This window comes from Equus caballus, chromosome 11, assembly GCF_041296265.1.
Source record: "Equus caballus isolate H_3958 breed thoroughbred chromosome 11, TB-T2T, whole genome shotgun sequence".
Classification (NCBI taxonomy): domain Eukaryota; kingdom Metazoa; phylum Chordata; class Mammalia; order Perissodactyla; family Equidae; genus Equus; species Equus caballus.
In genome coordinates this window covers 20,958,551-20,980,596 of record NC_091694.1, presented here as the reverse complement: position 1 = coordinate 20,980,596, position 22,046 = coordinate 20,958,551, and the positions used below count along the sequence as shown (strand labels likewise).

General features: G+C 54.1%; 1 protein-coding gene across 4 annotated transcripts in view; it reads right to left on the bottom strand.

Annotated features, from left to right (window-relative positions):
• ACLY (ATP citrate lyase) overlaps positions 1-21,280 on the bottom strand; it is a 40,514-nt gene extending 19,234 nt beyond the window's left edge. The window contains exons 1-15 of one of the 4 annotated variants that reach the window (XM_005597395.4): positions 21,142-21,260; positions 20,129-20,195; positions 16,535-16,716; positions 15,235-15,357; positions 13,175-13,237; positions 12,505-12,695; positions 12,016-12,095; positions 10,773-10,903; positions 9,849-9,967; positions 8,862-8,998; positions 8,046-8,107; positions 6,276-6,393; positions 4,195-4,349; positions 3,621-3,711; positions 2,448-2,477 (exon numbers count right to left, since the gene is read on the bottom strand). In XM_005597395.4, the coding sequence (XP_005597452.1) occupies positions 2,448-2,477; positions 3,621-3,711; positions 4,195-4,349; positions 6,276-6,393; positions 8,046-8,107; positions 8,862-8,998; positions 9,849-9,967; positions 10,773-10,903; positions 12,016-12,095; positions 12,505-12,695; positions 13,175-13,237; positions 15,235-15,357; positions 16,535-16,693 (1,459 nt within the window). In that variant the 5' untranslated portion in view covers positions 16,694-16,716; positions 20,129-20,195; positions 21,142-21,260. Of the gene's footprint in view, positions 1-2,447; positions 2,478-3,620; positions 3,712-4,194; positions 4,350-6,275; positions 6,394-8,045; positions 8,108-8,861; positions 8,999-9,848; positions 9,968-10,772; positions 10,904-12,015; positions 12,096-12,504; positions 12,696-13,174; positions 13,238-15,234; positions 15,358-16,534; positions 16,717-20,128; positions 20,196-21,141 lie in introns of all 4 variants that reach the window. The other 3 variants (XM_001495646.7, XM_070227281.1, XM_005597396.4) reach the window with 3 other exon arrangements.
• Between the last annotated feature and the right edge of the window lie 766 nt (positions 21,281-22,046).

Genomic DNA, 22,046 nt, shown 5'->3' with positions numbered 1-22,046 from the left:
GCCTTGATTTCTCCTGGGAAGAGGTAGCAGGAGAGAAAAAAGAGCTCAGAAGACCTGCCTGGCTGGTAAATAGCTCAGCAATGAACAGAGAAGGGACTCTGTACACAGAGCACGGCCCACAGGCGGAGAATGCCTACAGGACCGCTCAGGTTCACAGGACGGCAGGTAATCAGCCTCCTGCTTACATGTGACTGGCGGCTTGATAAATTATTTTTAAAGTCACTGGAAAGAAACGTTAAGCTCTCCCAATTATGGTGGCCACAGGACTTTAAACAACTCCCCACCAATCCTTATAACCTGTAAATCTGGACATAAAACAGCTCGGGTCAGCATTTGAATTCTCATGACTGCAAGCCAGTGTAGGTCCAGGGAAGAGGTTTGCTGCAGCCTCATCTATAACTGAGGTTCTGGCCTGGGGTCAGGCAGGGGCAGGGGCAGCACGCTGGCCACTCCTCCTGTCCTCCTCCCTCTACTGGCCGGCTCCTTCCCGCTCAGAACCCAGCTCTTAGAGCTCTTCAGTGGCCCAGGAAGGCATTAAGGGAAGAAGGAGGGAACAAAAACAGCTGGCAGAAGTACACTCCTCCGCCTGGAGAGAAAGGCCCCTTCACTACTCTGCTGGGGAGACAGTGCACCCGCTCGGTGGCCTCTGGTACTAAAGAACCTACTGTACTAGTGCAGACTTCGCTAACCAAATTCGAGGTCCGATTAAACAAATTTAAGAGATAACTTTCCCAAGGTACGTAGGAGTCTTATCCCTCTGCGGGCTGGCCTCTTCCATCGCAGCCAAGAGCGTCTCATGACAGAAGGCTCCTGATGTTGCAAATACCTGAGATTTAGTGTCACCCAGACTCATCTGGGTTCCAATGAGACATGAGATCACAGAAGAAGAGAAGACACCTAATCCAGTTCCCTCACTTCCCGGTCCCAGGAGATTAACACCCAGAGATGCCAAATGATGGAGAGCCTAGGTCATCTAGCGTCAGAGCCAGGATCACACCCTAACTTAAGATGCAACTCAACGGCAGCTGAGGAGGAGGAAGATAAGCCAATGTGGCGCTCCCGCTCCCCACTCTCGAGGGAACCCACACCCGAGTCAGCATGGGCTTCTGTGCACACACACACCTCTGTCTACCCAAAAGGCTACAGAAATCAGAAAAGCCTGGAAGCTCTATAAATCCACCTGCACCTCCAGCATGAAAGGGGCAGACCTAGAGCGCTCACCACCTTGAGCACAGAGAAGCCAAAGCTGAAGGGGGCAACCCTCAGCCCAGCAGCAGCAGGGAGGCCTTACAGGGAGCCCCCGCTCCAGGGGCTAAGCACCTTAACCCAGCCTCCTCCTCCGGCCCTGCTGAGGGAGGCTCACCCCAGCAGTCTGTCTTCCCTCCCACTTCTCAGCCCAGCTCAGGGCCTGCGGGGAAGAATACCTCCTCCCGGGTTGGAAGAGCTCTCTGAGAGAGACTCGCCCCTGTTCTCTGCACAGGCCTCAGCCTCGTGTCTGGTCTTTTAGTAACAATGGATCTTACCAGAGGCAGAAAATGTAGGGATTAGAGGTAGATGGTCAGAGGGCTGCATTCTGGGCCTTTCTGGAGACATCAGCATGCTGCCTAGTTACTCATTCCCTCCCCTTAGCAAGGAGTCAAATGTCGTCATCAGAAGATTCCCCTGCCCCAGGGTGGAATTTCCCAAAGCTGCAAGTGTCAGAAGTTAAATGGAAGCCCTGATGCTTTGAAACGATGAATCTATTCAGCTCGGTCATTGGTGAATGTGTGTGCCTGTGCATGCAGGTGTGAGCATGCGTGAGCATACTCAGAAAACACCTGTCGTAAGCAGTGACCTCACACACCAGACAAAGCCCAGATCCCCTCTACAAACTGCACATCCTTCTGGGTTTCTCTCTCTCCTTCTCAAATCTGTCTTCCACCCAAACTCTAGAGAAATCTAAACTCGTCCCTGGTATTGGGAGTTCTGGGACGAAGTCGGCAGTGGTGAGGCTGAGGTGGTAAAAGTAAGCAAAGGAAGACATCATGAGACGGAGATGAGAATCGGGGTGGTCCATGACCCCCTCCTCGCCCACTGCACTCTGCCATGCCCCTTTCTGTTTCGATGGCTCCATCTTTCCCAGGACGATCCTCCCTCCTGGACACCACTCCACTCTCCGAGGCAGTGGGCCTGGCTCTGGCTCCTTCTGCACTCTCCACCCTCTTCCTATGTGGAGCCAGAGACAGCCTCATGGCCAGGAGAGCGCTGAGTCAGGGCTCATACTAAGCAGGGCTGGGAAGGGAGGGAGAGCGAAGACTAGGACTTGGGGGCAGGTAACACTGAGGCAGGCACAGAAAATATCCCAGACAACACTGCAACCCACTGGGGAGGGGGAAACGAAGCACACGGTAGGACTGTAACCCGCTCACAAGCCGCACACAGAGCTGGGGCGGGCAGGGGCATCCTACCTTGCAGGGATCTTGGACTTGGGACTGAATCTGTCAAAGAAAATGACCAAGGCAACTGAGTGACCCGCTGATGGCTGGAGGTTTCAGAGGGACAGGGTGGGAATAGGGAAGGGTCCCACGGACAAGTCTTGTAAGGCTGACACCCTCACCATCTCCGTCTATTCCACAATAGACAGGAGTAAAGCCGACAGAAGAGGAGAGAGCACCGATCAGCAGAGCGGAAGCGAGAAAGGACCAAAGCGGGCAGAAAGGGGGCAGGGGGGCACAAAGGCTTGGAGGGTGTGCTGAACACCAAAGCCCCCCAGCCCCGTGGAGTGACAGCTGGCCCAGTCCCACCCTCTTAATGCCAATCTTGTTTTGTCCCCATGAAGCACAATAAGATGATTAGGCCAGCGTGGGGTTGGACCAGTCATTCTGTGCTATGGACAAAGCTGCTGGTTCAGGGGCCACAGGGCAGTGGCTTCCAATCCCAAGTGCCTGGAGCCAGTGGCACTATTTCACAAAATGCCTTAAGCCCGTCCTGTGTGTACCAGGAAGAGGTTGCACAAACCCAGCAGCCCAGGGCGGACTAACGCCAGTCGCCTAAGGCTGGCTGCAAGGGCCAGCTGCCAGGGATCACATCATTGATGAATCAGAGGACAGAGAGACCAAGGAGGCACAAATACAGAGGGGCTGGTAGACGCCGTGTGCTCTTATGGCAGGCTCGCAGGAAGGGAATGTCTTTGTAGGAGCCTCAGGATAATGGGGGTGGTGGTGGGGCGGCTCGGGAGCCACTGATATGGGTGCTTGCTCTCCCATCCAGAGCTCCGGGCTCCTGGCCTCCCCTTAAGAGGAGAGTCTGGGAGATCTTCCCATCTCCTGCTATTTCTGTAGCCCTGTCTCCCCCGCAGCCTCCCTGCCCAGCTCACACACCCCCCCCACAGGAAATAAGCAGGTGGCAGAGAAGGCAGTGGGGAGTGAGGTGGCCCAGGTGCAGCGTGGGTCCTCAGCACCGGGAGAGCCCTCGGAGAAGGCTTGAGTCATCACACCCACGTGATCTGTTCCCATCCCACGCCCCACATCCACTCTCATAGCAAAGCCCAAAGTGCTTGCCATCCGCCTCTGCTGGCCCAGAAAGAGAAGGAGCCCAGAAAGGGAAGGGGCACAGGAAGGCCTGAAGCCGCTGGGAGTTACCTTGTGGCATGGCAGGCTTGGCCTTCTTTGCAGGTGCCACCTCATCAGCCCTAGACTCAGAAAAAGACGCTGTCCTGCTGGGGGCTGGAGTCTGGTGTGGGACAAGGAGAGAGAGAAAGAGTCACAGGTAGCAGCTGAGAAGAAAAGCCATTAGTCCTTCAGGCATCAAAGAAATCAGGTTCCAAAAACTATGTACGGCACTGCTCTTTATAAGCTGCTTCCAAAAGTACCATTCTAACCACCTCTTGAGACAGGAATTAGTATTGTCCCCATGCTATAGATGAGCAAACTAAGGCTCTGGGCAGGTACAATACCTGCCAAGGTCCCTCCCTCGCCAGGATTTGAACTCAAGTCTGATTTAAAAACTTATGGTCTTTTCATTATACATCTTGACTGGGGCAGAGGAAAACTGGCCAGAGATCCAGAAACCAGCCATGTACTACCTTCCCCCCAAATTTCCCCAAGGCCCTCAAATGGGTAGAGGAGGGACGTTCTGTCCTTGACAGGATGGGGGGTGCAAGGGGCAGCACAGAGGGCATGGCATGCTTTAAGGCGGAGGACGGCCGGCACCTACCGATGTGCTCCCACTGGCGTTGAGGAGGAAGTTTGCAGTGTGGGCCGCCGTGGGCGGCTGATTGGGGATGGGCCGGTGGCCCAGGGCCATGCCCACAATGGCTGTCATGTGAGTCTCGGTGCCAAAAACATGGATGGGGATCCCAGTGGTCTTCCCTGTGAGGGAGGGAAAAGAATCATCATTCAGGTCTTCAAATAAGTGCCCAAGTTCCCAAGACTCTCCAAAGGTCCCTTTTGAGTCCTGCCCGATGTCTGGCACTTTCTGTGTCGACACTCTCAAGCAACCACAGGCATTATGAGAGTCTGCACTCCTTCCACACACAGCCTGGACCCTGGCTCCCAGACCGGGCCTCCTGGCCTGTAGTTGCCATGCTCCAGCCTTCTTGGCCTGGCCTCTGTTCCCAGACACTTGGGCTCATTTCCCCTGGGCTCTGGCCCTGCTTATTCCTCCGCATGCAGCTCTCAGCCCAGATCTTCACCCAGCTGCTCTCTTTCATCACTCAGCTCAACTCACCTGCCACCTCCAAGGAAGGCCTTCCTGACCTCAGGAGTCACTCTCCTCCCCATACAGATCCCTATCTGACAGCGTTTCCTCAGAGTCACTGTTTGTTTAAGGTCCCAGCCATGACTGAGTAATACTCATGTGCTGCCCCAAGGGCTGGACCCATGGCAGCTATGCAGTTTTAGAGGAAAACTAGGACTTTGTACCACTTCAAGTGATTTACATGGGTTAAGTGTTTGCCATGGATGCCAGATTTGGAAAAATGGAAAGACGGAAAAATGCTCAATCAGAGGACACGCTCACTGAGCAAGAGTGTCTTATGTTTGTCACCCCTGTGGCACTTCACGTGAAGCCCTGCTCCACACGTGACTGTTCTTTGCAATGGGGCCTGCACTTTTACTTAAGCCCAAAGCTGCTGGTCACGAAGTTCATGTGTTTCAAGTTCAATCAGGTCAACTTAGGGAGACCTGATTCTAGCCCTGACTGATGAGATGTGGTCCTAGACTTGAAAGCTCTGGTGTGAGGTCTCATGAACCTACAGGAGACACTCAAAATGCAGAAGGGAGAAGGGAAATCAAAAGGCATGCTGCACCCTCCCCCTCATCTCAGTGAGGGGCAACCTTCTCCCATTCCACCAATTACCAGACCCTTCCCTGCTGATCCCCCACATCCAGGCCACCAGAGGTTGGGCCTGACCCCTTACCTCTGTCTCCCTCCACCTCTACCCTCAGTCCAGGCCACCATGCTGTCCTGGACTGCTGTCACAGCCACCTAAGTGGTCTGCCTGCTTCTACCCTGGCTGCCCTTGGGTCTCTTCTCCACCCTGGAGCCAAAATAACCCTTTCAAACCTAAGTCAAAGTGTGTACCTCCCCTGCTTAAAGTCATCCAGCAGCTGCCAGCCCAGGGTCACAGCCAAGTGCTCCTGGGACCTGTACTTGCCCCACATGTCTGCTCCCACTGCCTCTCTGCCTCTGTCTCCCAACACCCTGCCCCTTGCTCCCTTGGCCCCAGTCCCAGGTCCTCCCCACTGGTCCTGCGCGCAGGCAGCTCCCACCTCGGGGCCCTGGAACTTGCACTCTCCTCTGCACACAGCCACCCCTGCCCTGCTCCCTCCTCTCCCCCAGGTCTTTGCTCAAATGTCACCTTTTTGGTCAACCACTCTCTGATTACTCCATTTAAAACTGCCCCGTCCCCTCCCACACATGCTATTTACCCTGCTCTTTGTCCTTCATGGCACTTAGCACTACAGAACAGCCAATGTTCTCACCTGCACGAGGGCTTGCTGTCTGTCTGCTGTGCGTAACCCCAGTGCTTATGTAGCACGGAGCCCAGCACAGGGCAGGTGTGCCACAAATATTTGTTAAGAAAATAACTGAATGAAAATGTGTTCCTGCCTATTCTGAAGTTTAGGACAGGTGCTCTGTGTCAGAGGAGGGCAGAAAATGGAAGTAGAAGCAAGCTGGACATGCAGAAAGGGCAGCATGGGAGCACAGGTGTGCCCAAAGACGGGCTCCTTCAGGAATCCCAAGGAGGCAGGCCACCAAGACACAGGGTGGGAGGGAAAAGTCCCCCATCTTACCAACTTCTCCCATCACCCGTAAGCCCTCTTGATAGTTGGGGCCACCTCTTCGGACAAAGATCGTGACCTCGTGCTCCTTCAGGGGGCCCTGGTAATCTCGAATCGCTCTCACGATGCCCTGAAAGGGACAGAAAGGGGCAACAGACACGTGACTAAAAGTAAAGCAGCCCTTTGGGCTGGCCCAGTTGCGTAGTCGTTAAGTTCACGTGCTCCACTTTGGTGGCCCAGGGTTCGTAGGTTTGGATCCCAGGCATGGACCTAGCACAGCTCATCAAGCCATGCTGTGGCGGCATCTCATATACAAAATAGAGGAAGACTGGCACAGATGTTAGCTCAAGGGCAATGTTCCTCACAAAAAAAGTTAAAAATAAGGCCACCATAAATCAATTAATTATATCCCTGACAAAAGTACCAGGGACTGCTCCTCCTGAGGCGTGGCAGGCCCTGGCAGTCACAAATTTTACATGTGTGGACTGAACTGTGAACTAGCAACCCAAAGGCTAGGACATGTCATCATTTGTAAGGTTGCTGAGGTGAGAATTTGGAGTCCTGGGGAGTGACACGCCTCCATGGGGAGGTGCTGGGCCTCCAACGTGGGTGGGACTCTGGTCTCTCTCTTGTCCCATCTACAGTCATTCTTATCATCTGTTCTTGCAATTTAGGGGGAAAAATCTATGCCAGGCTCCTATGGAAGAGTTTTCAGACGTATCAGGACATGGGCTACCTAAATGTCAAAGTCCTACAAAAGCTCCTTCAAGCAGTTTAGGGGACTAGCCCTTGTAATGGGATCAACTTTGGAACCGCAGGAGAATGTACAGGTGTGCGTCAGTTCTGCCTCTCCAGACAGAGGGCTAGTTTACTGGGTCAGGAATCCAGCGTGCATCAGGCAAGGCATTTCACCCAGAGCTTGATACCCAGTTCCTGCTCCAGCCCTAGGAGGCCTTATCACCAGTGCTGCCTTTAGTACAGGATTGCTCAGAAATTAAAACAAATGTTGAGGTTGACCTGACTCAGATTTGTCTGTTGAATCAGGTCGAATTAGGGACACCGTGTTTTAAGCAGGACTGATGAGGCCTGGTCCCCCACTTCTGGAGAGCTTAGCCTTCCAAGGTTGACATTTATTTATTCATTATTCTCAAAAGTTATATGGAACGACCAGATGGAGCACATTCTTCTTAATAGCTTCAATGAGCATCTGACAGTGTGGAATAATAAACGGCCTCCTGAGGTGGCTGCCTTTTGAGACATGTCAGCTCTATCATCCTTCTTGATCCCTGACCTGTGCAGAGGGACCCAAGCACACCGGCCCCCGGCTGGATGAGCAGGAGCCCCAGATCATCAAAACACTGTCCTCACTCTGACCTTTTGGAGAAGGAGCTGCTGATGGAGACACACAGTCTAGAAGCTGTAAAGAACCCAGAGAGTCTCACAACAGAGTGTTAAAAAGGAGGGTCAACTGAGCCAATTCTTCAAGACTTGGTCCTGAAAAGGAGGAAGGCAGAAATTCCCCTTGTCCTCACACTTCAGATGGGAGACTGATGGCCCAGCAAGTGTCAGCTACTTGCCCAGAGACACACAGCTTCTGATCTAGATCGGCCCCAGTGTCTTCTGAATCTCCACCAAGGGACCTTAGGGCAAGAGCCCCTACCCGGACTGGGTAATGCACGGGAACTTGCTTCTGTCTGAAACCTTGCTTGTGGGAACCTCCTTCCCCCGCTTCCCCTGAAACCACACTCCCCAGAAACTGCACTGTCCCCTGCTGCTGGTTACCTTGAATGTGGCAGCCACATTGGTGAAGTTTGCGATGCTGCCTCCAATGATGAGGATCTTGCCTGGGTTTGGAATAAGACAGAAGTCAAAAAAGGGTTAGTGCCACAACTAGAAGGACACACAATAAAGAATATACAACTATGTACCAGGGGGCTTTGGGGAGAAAAAGGAAAAAAAATAAAATCTTTAAAAAAAAAAGGGTTAGGAAGGTAGACTTGAGCATCCTGCCAGAAATCAACCAGGAGAGTTCTCTTTCCTCTGAGCGAGGGTCCCCCAGCTGTTAGGAGGTATCAGTGCAGAGGCGAGGGGGAGAAGGCTAGTCTCTCCAGAGGTCTGCCAGCCTTATCAGCTCAACTCTCCATGACCTACACCACCGAGCAGGTGGTTAATTCAAACCCACAGACTCTCTACATCATTCCTACTGGCAACCCAGCCTGGTTTCTGGATACCCCTGGTGGGAATCTCTATCCAGCTTAAGGGAAGGGGAACTGGTATGTGTAGCCCGCAAATACTGGACAGGGAGTAAAGGGTGGCTGGACTCGCACAGCCTAGGTAACAAATGTCTAAGTGGGTCACGAAGAACGAAGCTTACAGCAGTCAGAGTAAGACCATGCTGCCACTGCCTCCCTTGCACCTGCTCATAGGGTGTCACATACACATCACCATTGTGCAGCCAGGCAAACTGAGGTCTAGAAGTTAAATGACTAGCCTAGATTGCAAAGGACCAGGACCACAACCTCAGTGCCTCCTAGCCCAAACTTCTTCCCACTGCAGGACGCTGGGCTGTCCTGGGGAAGGAGCATGTGTGCGTCTCACCATCTGGGTGCTTCTCGCGGGTCATGAGAGAGAGGATCGTCTTGGCATAGTCGTAGGTCTGCTGTTCGCTGGGGGCACCTGAGTACTCCCCGTAGTTGGCCAGCTCATTGACACCTCCTAGATCGCAGATGGTATCACTGCCGGGGAGACACGGAAGTCAGTGCTGGCTCTACTCAAGCCGCAGAGGGTGGCAGCCTGGTGCCTGGGAGGACACGCAGACAACCCCGAAGCCCTGAAGTCAGGCTGTGGAACTGACCTCTCACCTCCCACCCTCCAGCCCCACATGCATCACCCTTGAAGGTTAACTGTGCTGCATCAGACTCTCCCGGGCAGTGCACTCTGCCTGCCCTGGGCCAGGGGAGGCCTTGGAGCACCAATGGTAGGGAAAATGCACAAGGAGCACCTCCCGACACAAAGGAAAAAACACACATTCCAGGAGTTGCTGCCAGGCTGCCCAATAGGGAAGGAAAACTGCTGCAGCCGAGAAAAGAGCCCAGCCAACCACGGGGGAACATGCCAGAAGCCAGCAGACGCTGACTGTGCCTCAGGTGAAAAACCCCCAACTACTACAGAGGGTGCAGAATATGATCCCAGTATTTCTATGAAGTGTGGAAGTATGAAGACTTATCCAGGCACTCAAACTCCTGGAAGGACACGGCAACGCAGCCACCGTGGTGCCCTGGTCGGGGAGGGATGGGGAACGGCCAGGCAACATTCACTTTGTCTCATTTTCTGTTTTTGCTGTACCTTTGCATGGAGAACACGTGACTAATTATAAGATCTAAAACTAGTAACAATAACTTCATCTTGAAGTAAATAAGAAGGTGCAGGCCCTCACCAGCGCCCCTCAAACCCCCCTGGGATGCCCCACAAGTTCCTGCTCTGCACCAAGGTGGGAAACTAGAGACCTCCAGAAATGAAGCAACCTGACCCAGGTCACGTACGTGTGGACCTGGCTAGCACTCCTTCAGCAGCCCCCTCAGTCACCTGTACACGACAGAGGCACCACCTCCAGCCACCATGGTCCAGATCCTCCCCTTGGGGTTCAGCAAGGTCAGCTTCAAGCTTGCCCCACTTTTGGCATCCAAGTCTGCAATGTAGGCTTCCTAGGGACCACACAGCAACAGGTGGGTGCCCTGGGGACACCCCCTTCACCAGGTTCCAGATCCCAAGACCCTCTCCTCCCCTTTCCCTGGAGATGCACGAAGAGGTCATCAATTACCTTAATAAGGTCAGGGAGAAGGGGCTCTGCAGGGCCCTATGTGCCCGGAACATGACGGTGTCTTCAAGTACCAAAACCACCCACAGCCACAGTCACCGCTTGGGGACAAACTTCGCAACTCCTTTCTCTGACTTCAAGTCTTTGGCTCTCTGCCCAAGTCCTGGTCCTTGCAATATCACTCTGCTTCTATCAGGGCCCCCAGTCCTAGCATCTGCCTGCCTAGTTCATCACATGCCCCTTCCCCCTCCCCAGACCCCACCCTGTCTCCTGGCCCAGCCCAGCCTCTTCTCTTGGCCTGGGTTACATCACCCGGGTTTGATCCTGCTGTGAGGACCTCTCAGAGGACAGGGTGGGAAAGAGCAATTAAAATTCTCAGCAAGCAGCTGAGAGAACTACCTTCCCAACAGGATTGGGGGGGGCCACTTGGAATTACTGAGAAGCAAGAAATCAAGTTAAGAGCCCAGGGAGGCTGATTGAGAGAGAAGTCTAAAAGGATTTCTGGCCAGGATTCAGAGGCTTGGCTGACTCCCACCCCATCCCCTTTGGGGTTTTAAGAAAATTAAATGGTTCTTGGCCTTCCTTTCCCTGCCAAATATACTGCCCGCAAGGGGGGGCCAGATGCTTATCTGAGATTAGTCACCCTCCCCCGGCCCCCATCAGTCTCCATCTTCTCCCCAAACCAGCCTTACCTCTGGGTAAGCCTCCCTCCCGAAGGGCGGAGGGAACTCTATATCGCCCCACTTCACTTTGCAGATGTAGTCGGCAGTGGCATCCACCTTGGCCGCCAAGTCAAGGACATAGACGCCATCTTTGGTCACGACTGAGAAAAGCAGAGGCAATCAGACACCGACCCACAGGCAGAAGTGACCACCAACATCCAAACCCCCAGACTTCCTCACACACCGCTCCCACGGGGTCCCACACAGGCCTAACAATTCCCTAGCTTGTCAAGAAACCAGAAGGGCCGTTATAGAGACAGAGCCTTCCCCCATTAAAGGGAAAACAAATCCTGTTAAGACCAGCTTCCCCTCCTTGACCTAAGGTAATGTGATAGTAAAGTTTGTCTTAGTTGCCATAGCAATTTTTAAACATTTTTATAAAAGGCTACACTCCATGCCTTAAATATCTAACCATTTACCCAGCCAGGGCCCTGCCGTTAAAAAAAAAGTATTTTGAAGACCCCCACTAGGTATGTACATCTGGGTTTCCTGGGGTCTGGCTAGGGGAAGCCTCATTGTCGAGGGTAGTAGGAAGCCATGGGTGCACTGGGCCCCCAGCCAGCAGGGTTCATTTACTGCCACCTCACTGGAATCCATCTTCCGCTTCCCCCAGGGCCATTTAGCTAATTAAGTTAGCACAGAACCATCTGGCCCATTAGCCCCAGCTGGAATCTAGAATGAGGACTTTGCCCTGAGAAGCCCCGGCCAGAACCAGCTCACGCCATCTGCCTCCTTCACAGCACACAAGGCTTGGACCAAGGTCCTCTCAGCCTTGGTTGTCAATGATTGACCAACTCCCAGAGGGGGAACTGCACGGGGGCCTCCGAGGACAGAGAGGGGAAAGAAGGGCCTGAAGGGTCAGACCAGTGCAGAGGCAGGCCTGCTCCTGGTAGAACAGGCTGACCCACTGGCAGGAACGGCCACAGAGCGCAAAATCAGATCAAAACCAGGAACTCCCCATCACAGAACCAATGAAGACCAAAAACAGGAGCTGGAGTTGGTTAAAGAGAGGAATAATCACTGTCTTCTGAGAACGCAGAACCAGGAGCCTGCACTCAAGGAGCCTGGAGAGGACTCTGCACACACGCCTGTCAGTACTGCCCTCTACAAGTGGGCGTCTGGTCCTCCGAAAGTCAAGGCCAGGGTTACTATAAGCACAGGGGCCCCATTATAACTGGCCCTTGCCCCAGCCCACCCCAGCAAAGCCAGTTACCAAGGGGGTTGATCTCGAGGTAGGTGAAGTACAGATCCTCATAGAAATTGAAGAGGCCAGAGATAAAACTTGCTAGAATTCTAAAGGGGGGGAGAGAAGGACAGTCAGTCTATCAGGGAAGCGGGCTGAGCAGCAATCACACTGCCACTGACAGCTCCACTTCCCAACACCTGCCAACCCCTCATTTTCTTCTGCAAACCCTGCTCCCTGGACATGGCTCTTCAGCCACTGAGGCAGAAAGAGCTGTCAGGCACAGGGCCAGACAAGGAGGTGCCAGACAGATAGGGGCAAGGAGGTGAGGGATGCTGACAGCATATTTCAGTTGGAGTGAGCCTCTCCCCTGTCCCCAGCTCCCCTCCTTGGGACAGGGAGGGGCTGTGCCTACTGCCTGCTCCCACCTCCCACCCTCTGCTTTCCCTGCTGTGCCCAGAGGCTGCTGGCCTTCCCTGTCCCCCTGCTGCCACCTCCCTACCAGCCCTCTCACTCAACTCTTTCTTGTCTTCAGGGGCGTGAACCAGCAGGTGCTTCTTGATGTCCTCAGGACTCAGCTTCTCATCCACGCCGACGAGCAGTTTCTGGGCTTTGGCATCCACATCACCCACATCCACACCCCCCTCATGGTGGAACAGGACGTAGTCCCCTTCTCGGGTAGCATAGATGCAAACGTAGAACTCCTCCGCCTTACAGGGGAAGAGAGCACCACACGGGTGAGGGGGACTGAACTGGGGATGAATGGCCCAACTCCTGCGGTCTCATTTCTAAAACCCAGTAGAGAACATTCACGAGGGATGACCTGTTCACCAGCTTTCCCTCGGGAACAACAGGAGAAGAGAGGCCACTGCCTCGCTGGGGGACAGTCCAGACTGAGCCAGCACGACCTGATCTGGGGGATGGGGTCCTGCCTTCAAGCCTTTCTCATCCCAGCACTGGGAAGTCCCCTCTGTTACCAGCCCTGATTCCTCCCTGCTGCAAACTAAGCCCTCTCCTTCATCTCTGGACTCCCTGCTCCGTAGCATCCTCAGATCCTCAGCACAACTTCAGAAACTTTGGTCCCTTGACTTTGCTCCAGCAACCTAATTTCTCCTCTCATCATTTTGGGGTCGACAAACACAAAGATCCAGGAGGAAGAAAACCCAGCTTGGAGCCACCTCACACGTACCTGACTGTGGGGGACAAAGGGTTCGATCAGAAAGTTCTTGAGGAAGCCTCTGGCCTTGCCAACCTATGGAGATCAAGAGAGAGAAAGCTCAGATGGGCAGTGTTTCTCACCACCCAGGGCAGAAGGAGGGATGGCCCTGTGCTCCCTCTACCTCAGTGTCCCATCAGAGGTGCGACCCAAGCACTACCACAACACTCAGCAAAGAGATTTCTCCAGAAACCAGGGCAATGGGGTCACAGACCCCTAAGCCAAAGAAGTCCTCAGGAGAGCCCCTCTTCCATCTGCTTGCCCTTCTGCCAGCCACACTTCGACACGTACCGATCTTGCACATTCTTATTCTGCCTCCTCTGGAGGATGACAAATGAGCTGCAACACTGCCCTAACCCCAAAAGCAAAGATCAGGAGTCATCCCCCTGATGTCGTCGCACAGACTAAAAAGCTCAGACGGGCTGGCCCTGTGGTGTAGCGGTTCAGTTCACACACTCCGCTTGGGCAGCCTGGGGTTCACAGGTTCGGATCCTGGGGGCGGACATGGCACCACTCATCAAGCCACGCTGTGGTGGCATCCCACATAAAACAGAGGAAGACTGGCACAGATATAAGCTCAGTGACAATCTTCCTCAGGGAAAAAAGAGGACGATTGGCAACAGATGTTAGTTCAGAGCCAATCTTCCTCAGAAAAAAATAAAATGTTAAATTAAAATAAATAAATAAAAAGCTCAGACAAATCAAGGCTATCTATCCCACAGCTCAGGCAAGGAGACCCAGCCCAAGGACATGAGTCCAGGCATGGGGAATTGGGGGCAGGGGGGAGCTGGACAGGGAAAACTTTTCCACGCAGACTTTCCTGACTGAGGACAACAGGCCTGCAGAGCTAATCAGTTTGATTGGATCCCTGGTGGCAGCCAAGGCCAAAGAGCCCTCATCCCAGCATGCCCTGAAGGCCCCACCCGCCCGTGTGTCATTGCTGAGTCAGGGACCAGACAGTGATCCATCAGAGGTAATGAGCCACTCCTGCCAGGGCGGACACTGCTGCCAGCTCAGATGTCCCCGACATCCCCCTCCCAACAGCCAGCTGAGGAAGAGGGAGCGTGATGACCTCCCTGGGGATACTGCTCAGCCCCCAACCCTGCTGCCTCTGCCCAAAGGCCCGGTAGCATGAAGGTCAAGACCCCTCTGCCCCTCGGCCCGTGTACAACTTCAAGGATCCCTCTTCACCCACGACAGCCAGAAACTGGGGAACTCACATAAAGAGCTGATTTGAGGAAGTTCAGTAAGAGATAAAGACAGCTCCACCGCCACCTTCATCCTACTTCTGGGGCAGCCAAGGAAGACAACACCTCTCCCCTGGTCCCCGGTCACCCAGGATGGGACAAAGAACAGTGTGGATGGCACATCCTCCCCAGTGTAAGCCAAGCGGCAGCCCGTTCCCTCCCCTTCAGTCTCCAACTCCCTCTGGGAGTGAGAAGAAAAGGAAAGGCAACTTTATTTCTGAGCATCTCATAGCCTTCCTAAGCCATACTTCACTTCAGCTCTCTCATCTACAGAGCTGAAATTAATCACCGAGCCAGGAGAAGCCAGGAACTGGATTTACTCTTCAGCATTATTAACAGTCTCATCCTAGGTTCTTGGCTCAATAACATCTCTGCCTAAACGATTCTGCATCTCCCTTCTTCAACTTTTTTTACCCACCATCTTAGGTGTGCATGTCAGGACAAGCTACCATACACTCTGCGGAAACTGGCAAGAAAGGCGTTCCCAGAATGGGCCTCAGAGTCCCACCTCCATGACAGTCATTAAAGAAACAGACCATTTCCACCTGGCTCTCAAACTGTGTTGGTGTTCCTTTTGCAGCACATCTTGCCATTTCCTGACAGGGAGAGCTGGCAATGAGCGCCAGGACCGGCCCTGCTGCCTCAGTCAGCTCTCAGCACTCCCACCTTTCCCAGGCTGCAATTTGATCGGTTGCGGGGGTGATCCACAGGGCAGCTGAACTGGAGGCGACCATGTTTGCTTCTGTTACCATAACACGTCCACCCCAACCCTATACCCAGACTCACGGTGGCCTCCTGTCCCAGCCGTGGCTTCAGCCAGGACTTGACCCCATCCAGAGTAAGGTTGACCCCAACTAGGCCCAGCTTTCCACGCCGTTTGATCAGCTGGTCTGGCTTGACCACCAAGCTCTGGAACGAGAGGAGGTTGTATTCAGAATGAGGAAAGAGAGGGTAGAGTAAGAGGTGATAGTCTGGGGACCCAAAGCACAGGACAGCCTGGGTGGCTTCCCATCCACTCTATTCGCAAAGCCAACCCCACCTGGCTCCCAGAAGCTTCTTCACCTATCCCAGCCTACATCTTCTGACAAGCAGAAATCTAGAGCCATCTGTGCCCAGGATGGACCTGGCACAAAGCAGGTGCTCACCAAATACCTGCTAAATGAATAAGTGATCCCCCACAATCCCTACATGGGATCTTAGCTCCATTAAACCATAAACTCCTCAGAACATGGACAGCGCCCGAGTTCCAAAAGGAAGAACAGAGAGACAGAGCGTTGGGGTGACAAAGGACCTTAGAGGTCATCTGGTTAACCCCATCCATGTCTGAAAACCATCTAAAATCCTAAGCAGCCCCTAGCACTGATCATACACCTCCAGGGCCAGGAAATTCACTATCTCTGGAGGCAGCTTCGTTTGTGGTTGGGTTGCCTCATAGTGGGGGGAAATTTGCATCTCTGAAACCCCCACCATTGGTCCTAGTCCTGCTCTCTGGGACCTGCCAAAGATGTCTAAGCTTCCCAAGCCTTCCCAACAATGGCCCTGCAGGGATCTGAAGAGAGGAGCCTCTGCTCCAGGCTGGCCCCCTCAGGGCCATTAGCCATTCTACACAAAGTACAACATCACACTTCCTCATGGCCCATTCCTGATATGCTCTACTTTGAAAGGGGGAGGGGGTACATACCTACTTTTTATTGAGCACCTACCAAGTGCCAGGCAGCATACTAAATGCTTTCCAGACATTCACTAATCTCTATGGCCCACAGGGTGAGTGTTATGAACATCTGACATCTGGGGAATCCAAAACTCAGAGGTGAAAGGCTTGCCGCAGGTCACATGGTTAATAGACAGAGCTGCAATGTGGACTCCAGTTTGTCTAGTTCCATGCTGGTGCTCTGTAAATCATGCCAGAGCGCCTCAAAATGCGGAGCCCAGAGCTGGACACAGAACTCTGCCCAGCTCATGCACTGCGCACTGATGCAGGGAGTCTGCTACCACGTGACCCACTCGGACATCTCCAACAAACTGACCCTTTCTCTTCCTCAGACTCCAGGCCTGGAAGAAGGGCCCAGGAGGTGGGAAGGCTCACCTGGCTGAGCAGCCAGGGGTGGTCCTGCAGCAGGTGGGCCCAGTCTGTGTCAGGGGTGACCCGGGCATACTTGAAGCGGTTCTGGATGGCTGAGGTGGTGCAAATATACTTGTAAAGGAGTTCTTTGCCCGTCTGCTCTGAGATCGCCTTGGCCGACATGGCTGCAGAGGGACCTGCTCTACCTGTCGGGGTAAGAGGAGCTGGTCAGAAGAGGCAGGGCAATAGAGACCCACGCCCAGCTGCCCCTAGACAGGAAAACAGATCTTAGCCCTTCTCAAGAGGGAGAAAAACAGCTGCCTCAGCAGGAGAGATAGAAGGGAGATCTCAAACAGCACTCTTGATAGCAAAGAAGGAGGATCAGGAAATGATGGGTGAGGGAAGATGGAGAAAAACAAAGGTGGTGTTTCCCCTGGGACTCTTCGCCTCAGCTGCCTCTAGGCAAACCAGTTCACCCATAACCACATTTGTCCTGGAGCAAAAGGTAGCTGGATGGGGACCAAGAATCCCAGTGGTGTGACCCAAACCTGAGTGTTGTCCCACCCAAGGCAGGCACACAGACACTGAAACACATCCTTTGCCTCTTACTGATGGGGAGCACAGCCAGAACTGTGCAATGCCAGCATTACTCCCCTCGACAGGTTTCATCCCCCCCACCCAGACTCACCCATTTCACATGTTTACACACACCACCAGTTGGAGGCCAGGCCAGCAATCTACTCAGCCTTAGGCAGAATCGAGCCCCCAGGAGCAAAGGGGAAGAGTCATCTCAGAGCTCATTTCTCCATAGACACTAGCCATCCGGCCCTGACTTCAGAGTAGACACAAGGCTGGGCAACTGTGACCTTCAGTACATCCCACCCTCCCCACTGAGTCACTTGGCTGCTAATTCAGAGCAAAACAGAGGCCTCTCTGGGGACGACTCTGTACCGGTCACTTTAAGTGAGCCAGGGCTGGGGGAGGAGGCAGAAACCATCCTCAGTCACATGTATACAGAAATTCATCTTGTGGGAGCCCTGGGAGGTACACTGAGATTCAGAACCCTATTTCTCAGATGAGAAATAAAAGCTCGGAGGGGTTAAAACAACTTGCCCACGAAGCCTAAGCAGGGGACCCAAGACTTGAATCCAAACCTTCTTATTCCTAGTCCCCAGAAAACTGCACACCTCAACCCAAGAGAAAAGACCATTTCTCCAAGAAATAGGCCATGTCCTCTCTTCAGCTCACAAAAGAGTCTATGATGACAATTTCTTCATCTTCCCTTCCCATTGCTTTGTCCTGACACACCCTTCTCCCACAGGTAGTGACAGGACAGTTGGGGAGAGGAATGAGGGAGGGGAAGGGAAAGGAAGCCCAGCAATTCATGCCAAGAGCTTGGCCAGATCAGGAAAAGTCAGTCCTGTCTCTCCCACAAACAAGTGAAGTTGTTCAATTTGCTGGGGGAGAAAAGTCAAGTGCAAATAAAGGAGGGTGGAATTAGGGAGCTGGCTAGTTTACACATGCAGGAAAGTTGGTGTCCATCCCCAGCTCAGGAAAGGCCAACATTCCAGATGCCACTCTGCACCTCCCTCTCAGTTGGCTAGGCTGGGACTCAGGTTGTAATGCTGGCTTGGCCAGCTCCCTCAGCCTCCCAGCTAGCCTTCAGCTGGGCACAAAGGGCACATTCAGTCTGGCGTCTGGCTCAAAGTAAGGTAGCTGGGAAGGGGCTCACAGATGTTCCCTTTTCTGGCTTTCCCCTGGGATGACTTCCAGCTGCTTCTGCACATGAGTTTCCAAAGGAGATACCTCCACCAGTGCCCGTGCCCCCAAAGTCCTCCACCCCCCACTCACTTCAGCTCCATTTCCCAACCTTCTTGACTCAGACCAGAAAAACTGGTCTTGAAATCAGATGGGTATACCTCCCCCCACCCCACCCCCAAAAGAGAATGCAGCCCAGGGTGGATCAAGCAGAGAAAGGAGGGGGCAGCTTCTGACCACCCTCAGCAGTTTAGACACAGCAGGCACAAGTGATGACACACTCCAGGAGGCAGGAAGCCCCTCAGATAAGCCTCTCCAGCAGAGAAGTCTAACAGACACTCCCAGAACAACAAACCCCCAAAACTGGCACCCCCCAAAACAGTCAAAGACCCAACTTTGGAAAGGACAAGGGTGACAAAAGGGATCTTCTGCAGCTGGAAAATCACAATTTTCTTGAGCCCCAGATGAAACCTTAGATCCAAGAGCTCATCTCCATAAGGTCCTCGGGAGAAGGGTGGGAGAAAAGACACAAGAGGGGGATGATACAGGATAGAAAAGATTTGCCAGTTTACCAAAACAACAGATTTGCCACTAGAGTACTTTGGCTTAGATGAGGAGGCCCTTATATGACAGAATAAAAGTTGGAAAAGAATTTCGGCTCTGCACATTCACCAACGTGGGGTAAGAAGGCTCCTGAACTCAAGGAGTGGACTTGGTGGAGAAAAATCGGAAGTTTAATTGTTCAGCAGGATCTTGAAGTCTCTTAGAGCAGTAGCTCTTGACCTATTTGAGGTGTCAGACTCTTTTGAGCATCTGAAAAAAAGCCCAGAAAAATGTGCACATACCTGACAGTGCCTTTCACTTCAAGGTGCTGATCTATGACTCTGAAGTGATGGCCCAAACCACCAGTTGAGAATATTTGCTCTAGGGGTGAGCCAGGTGGCACAGCAATTAAGTTTGCACACTCCGCTTCAGTGGCCCGGGGATCACCAGTTCAGATCCTGGGTGAGGATCTATGCACTGCTTGTCAAGCCATGCTGTGGTAGGCGTCCCACATATAAAGTAGAGGAAGATGGGCACGGATGTTAGCTCAAGGCCAGTTTTCCACAGCAAAAAAAAAAGGGGGGGGAGGATTGGCAGCAGATGTTAGCTCAGGGCTAATCTTCCTCAAAAAAAAACAAAGAAAAGAGTATTTGCTCTAGTGACAATGGGACTTAAAGTGTATACCAATCCGGGTTTGGGGAGCACCCCACTAAAGTCTTAGGAACTAAATGTACTGTCAAACTGGTGACAGATGTTTTCAGGGCACAGCTAAGACTCCGGGGGTCCACTTTGGGGCCCCAGGAACTGTTACCTAGTATCAGCTAAACGTGTAAACCATTTGGGGGAAATCATGCCAAAGAACCTGAAAATACACACATACACACTCCAAGGGAGGGACCTGATGAGCTAAACTGGGTCTTTTTTGCAGACAGGATAAGTGACCCAGGACTGAGTTCATCCACAGCAGCCACCAAGGGCAGAAGCAGCCCAAAGCTGAATAAAAGGAGCCTGTTTCCCAGGAACACACCCCTGGGACACAGCCAGTGGAGAGGAATCACTGGGGATGTTTCTTAGGGTCTCTCTCTCTGGGAAGCACAAAAAGCACTCATTTTAAGGTTGTATCTGTAGGACGGGGGTTTTCGAGAGAACAGGCATTCCCTGGAGTAGAGGAGAGGGGCAGAATTCTGTGAGTGTCCCCTACTGCAGCGAGCATGGTGTCAGAGTGAGGGTGGAGACACCAGTTGCCCGGTGTCTGAGGGGTCTTCCCATCACCGTCCCCCAAGTTGCTTAAAAAGCTCTCTAAGAGGTGATAATTACCCCTCTCGGCAGCTGGGGTCTACCAGCTGTCCCTCACCCATTTCAGAAATCCAAGGAACTCAGCTGCCTGAAACAGAGAGCAAAGATAAAGGGCGGAGAGAGGAGTGGGCTGTGTGACCACACGGTGCTATGCACGGCTACCCACCATCCTCTCCAAAATCCTCTTCCCAGGCAGACTGCCGGGGACCACCTAATGGCAGAACACCTTGGTACTACACAGTATCTGCCAAGGTTGGAGAGGCCAGCAGGCGCTGGGACTGGCCCTCTGCCAGACCCGACAGGAGGGCGGCGGCAGCATCCTCACGCTCCTTGAGGACCTTGCCTTAGCCAAGCTCGGCGTCAGGGATGAGGAGGGAGACGGGCACCCCGGTCATCTGTCGCTTGGAGGCCATCTCCAGAGCGAGCAGGGTCCTTCCAGCGCGGCCGTTCCACGGCCAGGTCTTCGCGGCGAGGCCAGGCCCCGGGCACCCTGGGGCAGCCCTGCCCGCGTGGCCCGCCGGGCTCGCTCCCTCCACTTCCGCGGGCCTCAGTCGACTCCCCACAGAACTAAGAGGAAGGGCTTGAGCCCGGGTGGGGAGAGGCCAGAGTGGGGCGTGTGGCCACCGCTCTCGCTACTTCCCGGCCCCCGCATCCGGTGGGGGACCCGGATGAGGCAAGAAGTGGCGCGATGACCGCCCTCAGGTGGGGGTGAGGAGCGCCAGGATGGGGCAAATACAATTCAGCGGAGAGAGGAGAAGCAAGACACGGTGGCAAGCCCTATGCAAACTCCCAGGAACTGGAATGTGAGAAAGGGGGGTGGGGGGGAGAGTCGACACGCGGCCACCGGCCGAGGTCCCGGGCGAAGGCTAATCTAAAGCAAAGACCCCCAAAACTTCCAAGTAGGTGCAGGGAGGGGGGCGTGAGCACTAAGCCCGCGTCGGGAGAGGTGGTTCCGGGTTCGGGGCGGGGGGGGAAGCAGGAAGCTCCTGGGGCAGGTGGGGGCCCTCCCGCGAAAGCAGCCGCCCCCCACTCACCTCTCCGCGAAAGTCCGTGCGCCGCGCTCCCTCCACAGGCCCTGACTCACGGCCCACTACCCGGAGCGCTCCAACCTCGCGAAGCAGCCCGGGATCCCGCTTTTGTCTGGGCTCTGAAGTGGGAGAAGGGGGGCTTCTCCCCGCCCCCATCGGCACACAGCGCGAGCCGCCCCGCGATTGGTCACACGCGTTCCCTAGCCTGAGCGCCAGGGCTCCTCTCAATTCGCTACTCGGTATGGCCCCGCCTTTAGGGGCGTGGCCCAGGGGCTGCTGGGACTTGTAGTCCAGCTGGCGCGTCCATCCCTGATGGCGGGCGGGCACCTCCTCTCCCCAGTCCCCAAGGCCGGGGCGAGGTTGGGGGCGGGGCCTCTGATGGGGAGATGGGCCGGGCTACCGCGGGTGGAGAACGTACGAGGCTGGGGACAGTGGTCTGATGTTTTAGGGGCTGCGTGGCCCGCCGCTCTGATGGGGGCTTTGTCGGGATGAAGCGTTTGCCCGAACAGGCTGTGGCGCAGCTTTGGGGACCTGGACTCTCCTTCCTCTTTCGCCTTGGGAGAAACTGACGGCCGCATCCTGGCTGCCTGAAATCTGCCACCAGTTGCTTAGACGTGCTTTTTAAGCAGCCCTGGCAGACTGCTTTCCCATTTGCACATGAACCCTCTCCATTAAGTGGGTGGGGCCAGGCCGAGAGATTAGATCAGACCTCCCAGTGTGGGATAGGGCGGGGGAAGGGGTGAGCTGGTAGGGTAGGAGAGTGCCAGGCACACCTCACAAGCGTTCCGGACCACACTTCAGGGAGGAGCTGAGAATTCAACGATAGATTCCAGCATAGGGCTGGGGCCATCTCTGCCAGTCTCCTGCTACCCCCGCCCTCCCGGCAATCCCACGCTTAGACACTGGAATGA